This window comes from Castor canadensis, chromosome 7 (assembly GCF_047511655.1).
Source record: "Castor canadensis chromosome 7, mCasCan1.hap1v2, whole genome shotgun sequence".
NCBI classification, from domain to species: Eukaryota; Metazoa; Chordata; class Mammalia; order Rodentia; family Castoridae; genus Castor; species Castor canadensis.
This window is the reverse complement of record NC_133392.1, coordinates 152,146,595-152,164,078: the sequence shown is the minus strand read 5'-3', so window position 1 is coordinate 152,164,078 and position 17,484 is coordinate 152,146,595. Positions and strand designations below refer to the sequence as shown.

The 17,484-nt window shown below is 51.3% G+C and overlaps 1 protein-coding gene across 6 annotated transcripts in view; it reads left to right on the top strand.

Moving 5' to 3' along the window:
- Kazn (kazrin, periplakin interacting protein) overlaps positions 1 to 17,484 on the top strand; it is a 1,020,937-nt gene that overhangs the window by 899,515 nt on the left and 103,938 nt on the right. For all 6 annotated transcript variants that reach the window (XM_074081291.1, XM_074081292.1, XM_074081295.1 and 3 more), the window contains one exon: positions 8,072 to 8,263. In XM_074081291.1, the coding sequence (XP_073937392.1) occupies positions 8,072 to 8,263 (192 nt within the window). The remainder of the gene's footprint in view (positions 1 to 8,071; positions 8,264 to 17,484) is intronic.

Genomic DNA, 17,484 nt, shown 5'->3' with positions numbered 1-17,484 from the left:
GCCCTATGATGAACAGACTGTAACTCAGTACTACTAATCCCAGTATAAAATGGGTTCAGTGAGGGTTGGCAGTGGCGGTGGTCACCTGGCCCTGGAGAGTAGCTGATCCTTTTCCCATCCCTCCTGCCCAGCAAGCAGATGGGAGCAGGGTCCTTGGAGCCACCAGAGTCAGGACTGGGCTTGGACACTGACCAGTCATTGCTGTCACTGCTGCCTGTCTGGGACTCAGCGGTTGAGCCAGGAGGAGTATTTGGAGTCATGTGCCTCCTGAAGGGTGCTAGGATCACCTGCTGAGGATTTGTGCAGCCTCGGCCATCGGGTGCTGCCCAAGCCTCTGGCAGCCCCCAGAAGCCCTGCACACGGCAGCTACTCAGCCTGTGATTGGATGCAGTCCTTCTTTCTGTCTCTGTCGGTGGGATCAGGGTAGCTTGGATGAGTTTCCCTATGACAGAGCTCAGAGGGCTCTTCTGAACTGGCTCCACAGCAAACATTACAGGACCCCCAGTTCCCCTGAATGCTGGGAAACGATGAAAGTTATGGTAACCATCCAGAGGACCTCTGAGACCCCCTGCCCATCTGTGGACCCGGAGAGGGAGCGAGCAGGAGGCTTTGCCTACCTTGAGGGCACCTTGCAGTCTGGCAGCTGTGCTCCAGGAGGGACAGAACACAGTGGTTACCAGCAGGGGTTCTGTAGCCAGACTACCTGGGGTTAACCTTGGGGTCCTCTGTACATCTATTTCTATGTGAGATGAAGTCATCGTCATCTTACAGAGAATTCACGCTGAGGAGACCGAGAGCTGTCTGCATGCAAGAGGGGCCAGAAGTGTGGTTGTTAGCACCCGGGCAAGGTGACAGATGACCTCAAGAATGCAGGAGATGTGGGGTGCAGCTTAGATGTGCCTCATCCCTACCCGCCATGGCTGTCCCTGCAGGAGGCAGAACAGAGGTGCTGTCCTGTCCATGGTGGGGTCCCCCCTCCTCTGCCTTGGGCAGTGGATCTGTCAGCCACCCCTCTTGGTCTATTTTCGGACACCCTCTCTGGGCCCTGCTTCACTGGGTCATGACTCCTATTAACTGTTGAGCTGTGAGGCCCGGGAGCTCCTGTTTCTTCAGGTGACTTCGCCCATGTGAGTCATATGTCTGTCCTGAGATTTTTAACCCTCCTGGGGCTGTCTTATTCCTCAGTTTAGAATAAGCATCACCATCCAGTGTCCTAAGACCATCGTGCAGACAAGATTTGATTCTGACCCTGGGACACCAAGACAGCCAGTCAAGGCAGGTGCTGCTGGACCAGACAATGGGGGCAGCTCTGGAGCCCTGCAACACCCGGACTTCAGCCACACCCCACCAGGGTCTCCAGGTTGCACCCAGGGATCCTGCACAAGTCACTGTGAGGACTCAGAGGGACTGAGCTGGACATCCATCCTGCACATGGCAGCAGAGTGCTTTGAAGCTACAGTCACCATGGTCTCTGAGAGTCTGGAGGGGACGGTGGCTTATGTCATCTGGAAGTGACCTCTGTGGCCGAGGGATATGGCACAATTCTCTGAACCTTCAAGGTCTTCCCCAGTGTAGCTCAGGTGACTTCCCTGTAGTGTTTGGGACATACAGTCAGGGGATGCAGGTCAGTCCACAAAGCCACCAAGTGTGGGACTCAGACCAATGTATCCTTCCACCGAGTTGAGCTAGGGAACGTGGACTGTGTAGCTCTCCATCCACTTGGATTTATTTTTGTGGGGAGGGCCATAAAATGAATTTTTAATGGGAAATCTGAAACATGGTGCTGCTATATTTAGAGCGTCTTCCTCGAGGTATAATTTATGTACAGTAAAGTGCACAGGTCTGAAGTGTGCCGGCTGAGAGTGGGGGTTTTGACACGTGTACTTGGCTCTTTCTCAAGGTGTCCACCCATGATGGCAGTTGGGGACAGCCCTCCCGGCCTGGACTCATTGGCCTCACCTCACTCGAGCTGCCACTTGAAGCCCCTGATGCTCTTTTACCTTCCCTGGACTTGGTGATGAAGCCATGCGCCCACACTTATGGCCTTTAACCCATGCCTTTATGGGGGAGGCCCAGAGCTCAGGGGTTCCTTGGAAGATCCAGAGGATGTCTCATTCATCATAATAGTGGTCGTGATGACCTGCACTTGGCCTCCATTTGGAGCCTTCCAGAAGATTGCTTTGTTTAATGTTTACCGCAGGCCTCAGAGACCTGTCTTGGCTCCACTTTCAGATGTCACTTGTCCACTGGTCAAACAGCCAGGAAGTAGGGGGAGCCAACACTGAGCCTCTCGGGAAGACTAGGAAGCTGCCTGCCCTTCCTGGCACTGCCCTTGGCACTGTCACCACAGGCCTGCTGGGCATCAGGTATGACAGATCACAGTCCCTGTCTGTGAAGAATGGCTGGCTGGCTCTCAGGAGCTACACCGAAGCCTGGTAGAGGGCTGGGGCCCCTGTGCACCGAGTGGCTGATTCACGGTGGGGACATCCTCCCCCACTCAACCCGCCAAGCCAGGCCTAGTTAGGACCTGGGTCCTGCTGGCTTTGGAACCCCTTCTGTCAGCCACAGACTTTGTCCGTCTCCTTCTGAAGGTGGCATGGTTGTATATCCTATAACGATGTTAGATCAACCGTAGACAGTTGTGAGCCAACTGTAAGATGGGGTCCCATGAGATTCTGTAGCCCGTGATTTCATAGCTGTCTTGGTTTGTGTAAGTGCATGCTATGATGTTTCCATGAGGAAATCAACAGACAACGCAGTTCTCAGAACATGTCCCGGTTGCTAAGTGACTCATAACCGTACAATGCAGGAGTTGAGACTGGGTGCCAGAGCCAGACCACTTGGGTTCACACCCTGACTCTGCTCTTTAACTCTGAGATCCTGGTCCAGTCATTTAACTCCTCTGTGCCTCAATATCCCCCTTCGCCCCTCCACACACCTGTAAAATTGTTGTGATAATAATAGGATACATTTCATATGGGGGGATTAATCTAGTCAAGACATGTAATATACAAGAGTTTGGAGCACAGTGTGTGCTATTAGTAAATGTGTCATGTTATGATAATACATAATAAGTATAATATTCTTGTTATTTAGACCTTGGCTTGGGGAAACTGGAATTATAAACCTATAACTCAAATTTTAGAGATTGCCTCCTGTTACTAGGTGGCTGCCGAAGCTCCAACAATTAAGTCCACTAAAAGAGATGGGCTGCAGGAGGGCAAGGTCTGTTCCAGCTCCTGTGCCACCCAGTCTGAATTCACCCTCTGACTGGGTACACTGTACCCCATTGTTCTTGGGGACATTGTCCTGGGGTCTCTGCTACCCGGCCTGTACTGGTATGGTTGCCCCAGGGCAGCTGTGTTAGTAACTGGCAACTGCCTGGAGTAGACGAGCACATCCCTGGCTGTGCTTATCCTTGTTTCAGGGCCCAGAGAACTGTGCTGAGCCTGGCTTTTGTTGGCCTCCTGTCTTTCCCCACTGCCCGCCCCTGCCCAGTGCTCAGAAGTTGGGATTGGTGCACAGTTGTCCTTTGCTTCTCTGTCCTTGGGAGGCCAGGCCCATTCCTCTTTCCCTAGAGCTTGCCTGCCTCTGCAGAGACCTCCTCCTGCAGGTGGCTCGAGCCTGCGCTGTGCCAGACTGATGGGCTGTAGCCTCTTCCTGTCTCCATCACTTGCCTTGTGCAAAGGTGGCCACGGTCTGTACCATGTGTCCAGTACCTTCGCCACCGGCCGTGCGTGCACACTTCAAATGCAGTCAGAGCAGCTGTGGAACTGGACTGTTCATAGGAGTTCACTTCAGTTAGTTTACACTTAGCATCCTGTGCCCGAGCACTGCAGCTGCAGACCAGACCCCAGCGTCTCTGCTCCCACTCGGAGAAACGCACAATTGGTAGTATTCATCTAGATTCATAAAAAGTGGGTCCCTGTGGCCAGGCATGGTGATTCATGCCTGTAATTCCAGCACTCAGGAGGCAGACGCAGAAGAATCCCGAGTTCCATGCCAGCCCAGGCTACATAGTGAGACCTTGTCTCAAATAAACAAAAAGAGTGGGTTCCCCTAAGGGCACTGATACTTTGAAGACCCAGAGAGGGACAGTGACTTGTCTGGATCCCTCTGAAACAGAAATCCATGTAAAGAATGCAGTCAAGCTGGATGCAGTGGCTTGTACCTGTAATCCTAGCTACTCAGGAGATAAGAGACCCAAAAGCTCGCAGTTCAAGGTCAGCCCCAGCAAAAAGTTGGTGAGACTCCATCTCAAGCAATGATGGGGTGTGGTGGTGCACATCTGTCATCCCAGCCACACAGGAAAGCACAAATAGACAAATCGCAGTCCAGGCCGGACATAAAGTGAAACCTTATCAAAAATAACCAGTGCCCAGGGTATTGTGCACACCAGGCAAGCACTTTATCACGGAGCCGTATCCCCAGCTCCCATGGGGCCTGCTTTTTACCATCACCCCTACTTCACAGATAGGCAGCTGAGGCCCAGGGAGGGGGAGAGACCAGGCCGTGATCCCAGGACAACCATCTGGGGTCCGAGTTTCTGGTGCTGTGCCCCGGCTTGCTCTGCTCTGTGAAGGCCCGGCAGCACTGCGTGGTCCCAGCTTCCCGCCCAGCCAGGCAGGTGCACCGAGTAAGGTCACTTGTCACGCAGTTGTTTGTCCAGCCTGGTCTCCTAAGACTTGGATCCTACTGCACCTGGTGTCCCGCCTCCTGGCTCCCACAGGTTGTTTGGAGCCCAGTGGAGGGGCGGGGCCTCCGTGCCAGGTACACCTGTTAGGAAGGTGCACGCAGGATAAATGCCCCCTCTGGGTCTCTGCTCCAGTCTCTGCTTGGTGCAGGGTGTGACCACTGTTCCCTTCCCTCACCTCCTCCCACACAGTTTGCTCTTGGGGTCACCTTGCTTCCTTGGGGCAGCATCCCTGTAGTGGGGAGCAGAGCTGCTGGAGTGAAACCCAAGATGCCAGGGTGAATTTAGGATAAACACAAGCACACCTTGAATATAAGTGTGTCCCATGCACTATCTGGGGCATATTTATGCTAAAACTCACCTGACGCTTATCTGAAGTGCTAGTTTGCATCTGGGGGGTTATTTGTATTGCGAAATCTGGTAGCCGTACATGGCAGCCTGCACACCTCGGGCCCTGAGAAATGGCACAGGCTTGTGCAACGAGGTGGCACGGCACAGATCCGGTTTCTTAGGACCCACTGCCTTCATAGACAATAGATGTAGACTTTTGTAGTTGGGAAGTGTAGCTCAAGTGGTAGGGCACCTGTCTAGCAAGGACAAGGCCCTGAGTTCAAACTCCAGTCCCAACAGAAAAATAAAAATAAAGGGACTCTCAGGGTGAGTTGAGGAAACCTAGAAGCCACACCCCTAAAAATATCAAGCAAGCCAAAGCAATCTGGCTTCTACCTGCCTGAGAATGTACTATATATAAATGGACATGCATTAGCAGTCACTCACACTTTTTCTTGAAATAGACTCTTGGTGATAGTTGAGTGGGAACAGGGACTGGCAGGATGGGCAATTGGAGTATTGATGCAAGGGAAAAAAATTCCAAAGTCTTGAGTACCTCTGGAGATTGCAAGCCAGAGGAGGAGGCACCTGAGTGGCTGGGGTTAAGATCTTTTATAATCTGACCTTTCCAGTCTTCCTTCTGCTCGACCTAACCTCTTACCTGTGTTCTGGCTTCCCAGCCTCCCAACCTTTGCTCATTCTGTCCCCTAGTCCCCTGTTTTGGGGACAGTGCTCCTGTCCCCCACAGCTCTACCTTGCATTTTGCCCCGTGTGTGTGTGTGTGTGTGTGTGTACTTCTCTTCCCTGGGGGCTTCTGATGTGCAGGCCATTCCTTTCTCCCCTGAACAGCTTGGGCCAGGCTTGGAGCACAGATGTCCACAGATGTTTGCCTGGGACAGAGGCAGGAGAGGGGCCTCAGGGCCAGCCTCCTGCTGTGCAGCTTGACGGAGACTCTGATGGTTCTCAGCTGCACTCAGGTCCATCAATCAGAGGGTCCTGGTGGTCCTGGTGACATATCTTGCAGGTCTTTCTATCCATGTTCATGGTGACCATGAGCCAACCTGAGGGCAGGGCCTGGCGCTCACCCAGGCGCCCTGACCCTGCAGCAGCCTCCACATGGGCAGGTGCTGTAAATACTCAGCGGATGGGGTCAGACCATCGTGATGTGCACGCTATACCTGGGATGTATGCGCCACACCTGTGACTGCACCTGAGCCCTGGAGCCCCCACAGCAAGTGAGATGGTGAGAGGCCCTGCTCACTCCACAATCCATTCGGGCTTCTGTTCAGCTCATCTGAAAACACTGGCGCACTGGACAGGAGGTGGGGTCACCCTGCAAGCTCTCTTGAGGCTGTGACACCTGAGGCTGAGACTGACCAGCAGGAAGGAACTGAAGGGCAGGAAGCCACCAGCAGCCTGTGTGGGAGCAAGGCTAACCCTCTCAGGCTGTCTTCTGCTCATTCATTCCATGGCCCATGTCAATACAGGCATAGTGCCAGGAGCTGTGCTCGATACAGGGAGGGCACCATGAACAAAAGCCATCACAGTCCCTGTCCTCCTGGGCCTTATTTGTGATAAACAGATGCACAGGGTGCATCAAGACAGGGACATTAGCCAGGCTCCTGTGGCTCATGCCTGTAATCCTAGCTACTCAGAAGGCAGAGATCAGGAGGATCGCAGTTTTAAGCCAGCCTTGGACAAATAGTTTGGGAGACACTATCTCAAGAAAACCCATCACAAAAAAAGGGCTGGTGGATTGGCTCGAATGGTAAGAGTGCCTATCTAACAAGTGTGAGACCCTGAGTTCAAACCCCAACGCCACCCTCCCTGGAGCTTACGTTACTGTGGGAGAAAGACAGGTCCCTGAAGAGGTAGGGCAGGGTCCTTCAGGGAGTGAGCAGAGGCCTGCATCACAGTGAGGAGGTGGCCACAGGAAGAACCAGCGAGGGCGTTCCCATTTGAGGGCATCTTGGGGACACAGGGCCCTGGTATGGGAAGAGCTTGGCCTCTGCAGAGGAGGGGCCCATACCACTGGAGCGTGAGAGAAGGGGGTGCTTCACAGTGCCTTTAGGTGATGTTTATTTACACTCAGCGTGCTCCCTTGAGAGTGGTCATTGAAGGTGTGTGCAGCCTGGCCCCTGTGCAAGGCCTAATCTCTGTGCAGAGCCTGTCCCTCCTGATGCAAAGCCTCCCCCGACCCTGTGTGCAGCCAGCTGCATGAGGTGGCACTGCCCCTGCCCCCAGCACCCCTGTGTTTGTCATTGCTCAGGCGAGCAGACCCGGAGGTGAGTGGCAGGAGCTCACTTTTCATTGCAGGGTGATGGCACACCTGGGGACCTTCCCAGGGCCTAAGGGGACACCATGTTCTCCTTGTTCATCTCTGGTGACTTACACAGGGCTGAATGGAAGCACCGCTGAGCCCTCTGCCAATGGTGTCGCCCTGCTCTTCTGTAGGACAGTGGAGGGGGGTGTGTTGAGCTGGACTGCTCCGTGTCCAGCTCCTGAGGTCTATGTGCAGTGCAGAATGTGAGAACGTTCTGTAGCACTGGGTCCCAAGTGTGAGCCTGGTGTTCAGCCCGTGGAGTCAGCCAGGCCTTGTTCAAATCTGCTACCTACGAACCTGAGCTCTCGGAGTGCCTTAATCTCTCCAAGCCGCAACACCCTGGTCTGTACTGTGGGGGTCATGGCTGTGCCTGCCTCAGGTCTGAAGGGGGTCAGTTCATCACTCAGAGCTTGACTGGGCAGGCTGTGGCTTGTTGTAATGTCAGTTCACAAGGGCATGGCCACTGGTGGACACTCACAGGTCTGTGATGGCAGTGGTGATGCCCTAAGGAGTGTGGCAGGCTGGGGGTCTGGACAGGTGTACTCTGTGACTGTAGGTAGCATGCAGAGTCAGGCCAGACCCTTTGGAATGAAATAGTGGCCTGGGGGATGGGGTTCTTCCCATACGCATATAAGAAAGCCCTGAATGCGGAGCGGACGGGAAAAACCCTTCGAGCTGCCCCCAGCCCACATCCAGTCCTCTGACCCTGTGTTCTTGTCCCCTAGTGCTCCTGCGGGAGGAAGTGGCCCGGCTCCAGGAGGAAGTGCACCTTCTCCGACAGATGAAGGAGATGCTGGCCAAGGACCTGGAGGAGTCTCAGGGCGGGAAGTGCTCCGAGGTCCTTTCAGCCACCGAGCTCCGGGTCCAGCTGGTGCAGAAGGAACAGGAGCTGGCCAGAGCCAAAGAGGCCTTACAGGGTGAGTGACGAGTCACAGAGCTCTACCTGGGCTTGGACGCCCCAGCCCTTCTTCGGACGGAAAACTGTGTTTCTCAGGGTTGGTGTAGATTTCGCTCCCTCCTCCAGGGTGACCACCATGCGTTGTCTCCTTGGCTGAACGCGGGCATCTCCCTCTGAGACGTTAATTGCATTTCGGATGGACATCTTTGTTGACCCACAGCTGAGTCTCTTACTCAGCATTCTCAGAGGCCTTGTGCCTCTCTTCCTGGGTCTGTGGATGTGCTGTGTCTCTGATGGAGGAGCACCTGTGTACCTGGCTTGCCCTGGGAAGAGCTTGGGCCTCACATCACTTGGTCCAGTGCAGTTTTGTTCTGGAAAGTGCAGCATCTTCTCCAGCCCTGGGGGGGAGGAGGTGGAAGACATAGGGTGAAGGTGTCCAGGTAGTCTTTTGACAAGATGGACCTTGGACTGATAGCCATCACAGGGCTAGAAATTGCTTTTAAGAAAGGAGGAAGCTGTCGGACCATGTGTTCAGCCTGGTTTACTTGGAGCTGGCTGGAAACCTAGCAGCTCTCATGTCCTTCTCTCCTGGGGTTCAGGGAAGGTCTCTGAAGGTTACTTGGGGAAGGTTGTAAGCACAGTACCTAGAAAGCTCAGACCTGAAACAAGTGGGGACAAAACAGCCTTGGGGTCTGCATTTGTTCTGTGGAGTCCATTAGCATTTGTTTTGGTCCTGAAAAAAAGAGAGAAAGCCATGAAACCTTGCAACCTGCTCTTCACTTACCATTTACGAGAACAACAAATACTCTACAAGTTCCATTTATCAAGCCAAAGCAAGCTAATTAGTTAGGAACCGAGAGATGCCCAAACTGGCTAAGAGTCTGTTTCTCCTTTAACCATCCATCAGTGAGCATCTCAGGCTGGAGAGTGTCTGGCTTCTTGGTCCATGCAAGCCCCAGGGGAAAGGCCACGGTCAAGGCCAAAGGCTGCCCTTGGCAAGAGCTTGGCCACATGGCCATGCCTTGCAGCCAGGGGCTGGGGAATGGAGTTTCTGGCTGAGTGGCCGTGGCCCAGCTCCACTTCTAACCTGGTGAAGGGGAATGGATTTTACTGGGCAGTGTGTCAACTCTGTCAAAGCAGGTGTCCCTGACCAGAGGTGGGATGTGTACAACTGGCTAAACAGACTGGTGGTGGTGCCCAACTGACTATCCTCCCCAGGAGACTGGGAAGCAGCTGAGGTTGAGCCTGTCCCCCAGGATTCAGTACCTTCACTAAGAATTCTTTCCATCCAAAGGCAGTGGGCCACCTCTTTGGTTGGGATCTTTTTTCCAGTGTGGTCACTGAGTAGGTGTGGGAAGCCAGTGCCGCATCCTTGAGAAGTCACTTTGCCCATGTGCGTGCAGCCAGCCAGCAGTCCAGACAGACCTGTGGGGCTACCCTTCTCTGGGCTTCTGGGGCCTCATAATGTCCCCTGCCACCCCACATCCCAGAGTCTCCAGTGATAGCTGCTGGTGGGCCAGGACTGTGCCATCTGCTGCCATTGGTCTTGCTGAACCTGGTACTGCTGTGGAAAGTCAGTTTTTGGCAGCCAAACACTGCCTTAGCCACCCTTCCCAGAAACAGAAACCCAGGGACAGAGAAATCTGCCTCCTGTGTCCTGGGCCAGGGTCTCCTGCACCAAGAAATTGGATGGTCCTAGACCAGAGCCATGTGCACAGCAGTCAACCCAGGGTCATTTATGCCCCAACTCCTGGGACATAGATTCCACTTCTCCAAACCTCAGTGTCTGTCTGAGTGATAGGAGAGTAATGGTGGATTCCTACTCACTGAGGCCATATCTCTAATGGTGAGGGCCCAGCTCCTGCCATTGTGGTGATGCGCATTTTCCCTGCAGCCCCCGAGGCACAGAGTTGTACATCAGACCCCCTTATGTGCCAGGGATGCAATCTAGAACATTCCGTGGATTCCTGAAACCACGCACAGAACCAAACCCTATGTACACTACAAGTTTTCCTGCACACACATACTGAAGATATAAATTGACATAAGTTAGGCACAGTAAAAGAGTGACAATAACTACCAATAAACCAGAATAATTATAACAATACACTGTATTGCAGGTTATTAAGACTTGAGAACTGTTTTATTTCTAGTATTTTTGGAGTAATATTTTCAGACCATGGCTGACCATGAGTAACTGAAACTGCAGAATAAGAAACTGTGGATGAGGCGGGTTTACTGTTCAGGTGTTTCTTTCCAACTCTGAGCCGTCAGTTCCTATCCATCACCAGAGGGCCTCATCTTAGCCTGGGATCCGTCCAGTCATGTGACTCCTCTGTAAGAATAATAGTGTGAGCGAGCAACAAGGACAGATTGGCACTAGCACTGATCTACCTTCACCCCAACCCGCTGGGTGCTATCAGCCCCCAACACGCCCCGACCCCCGTCACAGATGAGTGCACCTGAATGAGGCTCAGGGAAGTTGAGTAACTAGAGCAAAGTTGCAGAGCTAATTCGTAGCAGAGGCAGTGACACTCCAACTGCCCAGCACACTCCTGCTTCCTGGGGGTGGTCCCTGGGAATGAAGTCAACCTGGATGCAGGAGACAGGCGCCATCTCAGCTCAATGATGGGATGGCAGGCTCCAGAGTCAGACTTCAACTTGAACTCCAGGTCTACCACTTACTAACTGTGTAACCTTGGATAAATTCCTCAGCTTCTCTGAACCATACATAGTTCCTTTGCTTATGGTAATTGTAATACCTGCACTTCTCATAATTGGGGCTAATGAGAGTAGCTTGTGAGGATTAAGTGAGATATAAAAGTGCTTGGCTCAGTGTCTGATCCATAAGTGCAAATATATGGTGATGACCCAGGAGGAGGGGGCTTGGCAGACCTCAGATCTGCTTGGAGATGTCAGTTGCCTGGCTTCCAGGCCCCCCAAGGTCAAAGTGGCAGTGTCCCCAAAAGGCAGGGAGGTGGATACCCCTGGCCACCCCAAGCATCCTTCTTGGATTTCTACACAATCATAAATAAGATACTTCCTTTCCAGCCACAGCACAGTGTGTAAATTGCAGCCAGATGTGGGCAGAGCAGGCTGGGGCGCGGCAAGGGATTTCTGTGCCATAAGAGGAGAGTGAGAGAAACACACAGCAAAGCGAGCAGCGGATGCCGGCCACGCCGTTAGCAACCCGTATGTTTTGGATGAGACCTGAGTTCTCCAGCATGTGAGAGGACCCAGAACAGCAATTCTTGGTGCTGACAGCAAGGCAGGGAAGAGGATGGAGTTTGGGGACCTGGAGGCTTAGAAGGTCCCTTGTTTCCTGGGGGTCAGGGTTTGAGAGTCTGGTTGCTCTGTGAAATTAAGGGCAGCGCCCCCCCACAAGTGAGTCAGAAGAATGGCGTTGGTGTAGGTGTGGATTCACCCCTGATCCCTGCATGTCCCCCCTGCACACGCACACGCACACACACGTGTGGGGAACCGGAGCTCATGGGACCCCGTGGGTGTCTGCGGATTTCCTAGGGCTCCTCAGTGTCGTGCCTTCCCTGCAAATCAAGGCAGCGCAGAAGCAACAGTAATGAAAATTGGCTTCTTTCAGTTTTTAATCTCTTTCCAGCATGTTGAGCACTTTCCCACAATAAAAACTCTGAAACCATAATTTTTAATGACTGCATAATGTTCTACCAAATGGAGGCACCATAATTTATTTAGCCATTTTCCTATTATTGGACATTTAAGTAGTTTCCACTTCTCTCTCTCTCTCTCTCTCAATCTCTCTCTCTTTCTCCCTCCCTTCCCTCCCCCCGCATTATTATTTGACAGGACAGCAAAGATCCACATCTGTAAGTCTAATCTGTTCATTTTCTTAAGACCACATTTCTCAAACTTTTTGGTCTGAGGACCACTTTACATGCTTGCAGAACTGTTAGCTTTTACTTCTATGGTGTAAATCTATTGCTTTTTATCATTCTGTAAAGAAAAATGGAGAAAAGGTCTGAGTTTCACCAACTTGTTTTAAAATAATGCTAATAAACCCATTATATGTTAGCGTAACTAAAATTAACTTTCAATGAAAAGTAACTGTATTGTCCCACACAAAAGTGTTTGGGTGACAAGCAGTGTGACTGAGTACTCCACAGACCTCCTGGCTGCCTGGCTTCAGAGCAGGCAGCTGCATCGGCTCCCTGTCCCTTCAGTTCATTGTGGTTTGATGTTTGGGGTGAAAATCTGGCATCACACAGATATGTATTTGGAAAATAGAGGAGTGTATTAATTGCCCAATTATATACTCATGGCCATTCTTTGATGTCTTTTAAAACTCACTGGTGGGGGTAGCGTCTTAAAGGTTGGTTGCAATGGGGAATCCATGGCCTTTTCCAGTGCAGTCTTTTAGGGGTTCCCTGAGTTGTCCAGATAATGTTGACATATTTCATTAGCCAGTACAGTATCAAGAAGAGTCCCGTGTATTAACATCACCGCTAGTCTCATCAGAAGTCCGTAACTGTTGAGAAGCTGTTAAAGTCACGGTGATAAGATAAGGTTAGCAGAATTCTGATTTTTTGCTCAAATGGCTGAGTTTATCATCGACAACAAATATCGTCAGTTGTTGCTCAAGAGGTCACAGGTCCTCTCAGTTTACTTGTGAGCCTGCCTTTGTTCTTTTGCCAGATAACAAGATCTGTAGGCAAGTAGTTTTTTCATGCACGTGTGGTGTTCTGTGGACAGTGGCTAGTTTAGCTTGCAACTCACACACACATTGTATTCCAGAACGTCTGAGCCAGACATTCTATTTTGGTGTGCAGAAAAAGACCCATAAATTACATCCCATTCGAGTTTTTGAAAGACGTACTTGGGGAGGTCAAGTTTATCAGTCCTTGTTTTCACTCTTCATCAAAGGCGTCCTTAGATTGTTATCCTTTTCTTTTGGTTACAGGGCTGGGGATTGAACCCAGGCCCTCACCCATGCAAAGCATGTCCTCAACCACTGAGCTCCATCCTCGGCCCCATCAAGGACACTGTGAATCCATTGTGTAATGTGCATAATTCCAGAGGAGTGGCTCAAATGGTACACCTGCCTAGCAAGCAGCAAAGCCCTGAGTTCAAACTCTACTACAATCAAATAAATAAATAAATAATTTTTAAAAATCACCTAATTCTACTAATATGGTTGCCACTGCCATGATTTCTGCTGGGACATCAGTATTTTACCCACCATTACTTTCACACCAGCCATGCAGATATCAAACGCAGTAAGAGAGGGACATCGTGGTCCTATGAAAACATTTTCCCCACCGGCCCCCAAAATGCTCTTGGTGGTGGTGATGGTGACGATAGTGTTGTTGAGCACTTTCTATTTTTTTTTTTTTTTTTTTGGTGAGGGTGGGATTTGAACACACGGCTTCATAGGCGCTCTACTGCTTGAGTCACACCTCCAGTCCATTTTATCCCAGTTATTTTGGAGATGGGTGGTCTGGGCTGGCCTCGAACCACAGTCCTCCCAGTCAGCTAGGATTACAGAGATAGCTACCGGTGCCTGGCCTTTGAGCACTTTTTTATCTGCTGCACACTGCAGTGCTTCAACACATGCTACCCTCAAAGAACCGTATGACACTGACATTTTTTGGAAGAGACAAGTACCAAGAGCGGAGGGTAGAGCTGGGTTTGAATGCTGGCCATGGGTGGCACTGGTGGGCACAGAGCAGGCACTCCTGTGGGAAATAGCTGTGTCCAGACAGGAAGATCTGTTTGAGCATGGGGTGACAGGGAATAGCTGATGGTGGAGCTTTTCTGTAGGGGACAGGGAGATGACCGTGGTGACCCTTGGGCCACACCCAGAAGTTCAGGGAGCGTGGAGACTCGGAGCAGGAAGTCTCTACTGCCCCTTTTCCCTTCCCCACCCTCCCCCTGCCTTTGCAGCCTCCTCTCTCCCTCTAGCACATGGACGTGCATGTGGCTGCATCCATGTAGTTCCGGGACTTTCTTCTTCCTCAGGCCCCTGATGGTCCCTCTTCCTCCCCCATTCAGGCCCTGTGGGCTCTAGGAGACTTTCAGACTAACTTCCCTGCTCAAGGCTGATAGTTGACAGGATAATGTCCCAAAGATGTCTACGCTGTAGTTCCTGGAACCTGACAATGGTTGTGTGGCAAAGGGGAGTGAAGGTGCCATGAGAGATGAGATGAGTCTGGATTACCGGTAGGCACAGGACAATCAAAGGGTCCTTAGAAGTGGAAAGGGAGGCAGAAAAGTCAGAGAAGGACAGGTGTCAACAAGCAGAGGCCGGAGCAGTTCAGTGTGAGGCCTCAGTCCACCATTGCTGGTCTGAGGATAGAGGAAGGGACCACAAACCAAGAAACGTGAGTGACCGCTAGATGCTGGAACAGACAGGGGAATCCCCTCAAACCTCCAGAGGAAACGTAGCCCTGTCAATAACCCAAGTTTAGCCCAGTGGGATCCATTTTGGACTTCTGACCTCCAGAGTCACAAGATAAATAAATGTGCACTCTTTTAGCCACCGTGTTTGTGGTAATGTATTATAAAGAAATAGAAAGGTAATACAGGGCCTTTCCTTGCTGGACTTGGGAGCTCTAGGTGTAGTTCTCACTCCAGATTTAGCACACAGGGTCATCTGTTTCCTTAACGGGCCACTGCAGGGTGTAGCACCAGCACAGGACTGGGGTTCACCGCACAGAGCGGACACTTGGTGGTTTGTAGTTTGAAAGTTCACGTGTCAGAAACTGAATCCCCAGCTTCATTTTAATGGTGTTTGGAAGTGGACCTTTGGAAAGTAATTAGGGTCAGATGAGGTCATGAGGGTGGGGGCTGCATGATTGCATTAGTGGCTTTATAAGAAGAGGAAGACAAACCAGAGCTGGCACTCTTGCTCTTGTCTTGCCATTTGATGTCTGCCACCCTGTTCAGACACAGGAGAAGGCCCTCACCATGTGCAGGTGCCACGCCCCGGGACTTCAAAGCCACCAGAACTGGGGAGCTTAACAAACCTTTGTTCTTTATAAATTACCAATCAGTGGCTTTCAGTCATATAGTAGAAAATGGACATCCAGGTTTCCTGTCTTTGGTAGAAGGAACAAGGTCTGTTGCGGCCTTTTTCACACTTCAGAGTGAGTCGTCTGCCCCAGCCAACCTTACAAGGAGCCAAACTTTATTATTCATTTCACTCATTCACCACTCCCACAACCCTTCCCTAGGCCAGGATCTCTTCTGTGTCTGTGGTTCAGAGAATCCCAGGCCCTGTCCAGAACCCAGTGCAAGTTAGTTGAATAATTTTTTTTTTAAATGGCCACCCAGGCCTAAGAATGAGAGTCTGTGGCAAAGGCTTTCATGCTGTGTGGGGTCCTAGGCTGCAGACGATGACCTAAGCCCAGTGGGGTGGGGAGCAGGTGTGGCCAGGCTCCAGCTGCCTTTGCACACATCACTAGTCTGCAGGCACTGGGGAGTAAATGGCCTGAGTAGCTGTTGACTAGAGTGATGTCTTGTCCATGCTGGGACAGCCGTGTCCATGGCTTTCTCACACACACACCCTTGTCATCACAGCGTCCTGTGGTTTGAAAAGTGACTTGTTTCTGTTCCCTACTTCCATGCTTCTCTCCTGCTATTCCTTTCCTCCAGACCTGTTCATCCTCTGCAGTTGGTCACCCAGGGTCGAATTTGTCTGCTCCTCTAGGCTCCAGATCTAGCCTGGTGGCCATCAGGGCTGCTGCAGAGACCCACCCAGAGCCACTGTCTGTCCCGCAGCCCTGATGTGGAAGACTCTGAGCTGGTAGATCGCAGAGCTCAGTAGAAACTTCCAGAAAATTTTAACTCTACAGACTACCAAGGATTGCTAAGAGATCCACTTGAAGGCTTATTAGACCCTAGGTGCAATCCAGTTGACGATAACTTGAGGCCAGGTGGGACAGGTGCCCGGAGTTGTTGCGATTCTGTTGCAGCTGTCGGCCAGGCATGGGTCGCTGGCAGCCTGGCACTGGCTCGTCACGTGTTGGCCAGATGTCTAAGAAAGGCACATGCCCTAAAGCATAGGTACTTTTAAAATATAATAGGGAGAGTTACAGAAAAGGTGCAAAATAGTACGGAGCTCCTGGGTAGCCCATTTCCCTGTTAAGACCTTTAACCTCTTCCTGTGTGTTGCACAAAAACTTTTAAAACCATCTCATGATTGCTAATGTCTCATGGCCAAGGCAGGTCACGTGACCAAGCCCATCACCGTGTGAGCAGGGACGCTGCCCTGTTCCTTGGCAACCATCCCTATCACAATCCCCCACAGAGATCACTCCACATGGAATTGTTTTCAGAGTCTGTCCTAGCGCCTGGTGATCTACACATTGCAGCAAACTAGTCCCTTTTACTTTGTGTGATACTTGTTTTCAATTTTACATTTTTTTTGGCAGTACTAGGGTTTGAACTCGGCCACACTTGCTAGGCAGGTGCTCTACCACTTGAGCCACACCACCAGCCCTTTTTTGTGATGGGTTTTTTTGAGATAGGGTTTCTCGAACGATCTGCCCGGGCTGACTTCAGACTGCCATCTTTCTGATCTCTGCTTCCTGAGCAGCTAGGATTATAGGCATGAGCCACCATTGCCCGGCTCAATTTAAAATTTTTGATTGACGTGTAATAACTACATATGTTAGGGTACAATATGTTTTGATTCATATATACATTGTGTAATGATCAAATCGGAGTGATTGCATATCCATCACCTTAAACTTTCACCAGTTCTGTGGGGTGAGAACATTCAAAATCCTGTCCTAGCTAGTTTGAAATACAGGATGCATGATTGTCAATTGTAGCCACCCTTCAGTGCCATAGAACACCATCGTACCCACTAGCCGACTCCCCTCATTCTCATCCTCTCCTGTCCCCAGCCTCTGTGACACCATTCTGCTCTCAGCTTTTGCAAATTCTATGTGACAGTGAGATTCACTGTATTTTGAGGGACCCATGCCCTCATCCTCATCCGGGGTTTTTGGCACTGAGTTCTTGACTCTGTGAGTTAGAAAAGCAGTCAGTACTGTCCCTTCCCCCCAGGCCTCCTGCTTACCCTTCTCACCTGCTGGGCCAGAGTCCCCTTGCAGGCTCCCTGATAGGACCCTTCCAGCATCTGCCTGGACACTTGGGGTCAGGTTCTAAGTGGATCCCATGATGTGGAAATCTTCCATTCGTCCTGGGAATGAAGATGATGATTTTGTGTAAATCCACCTAGACACCCTTCAGGACTTGCCC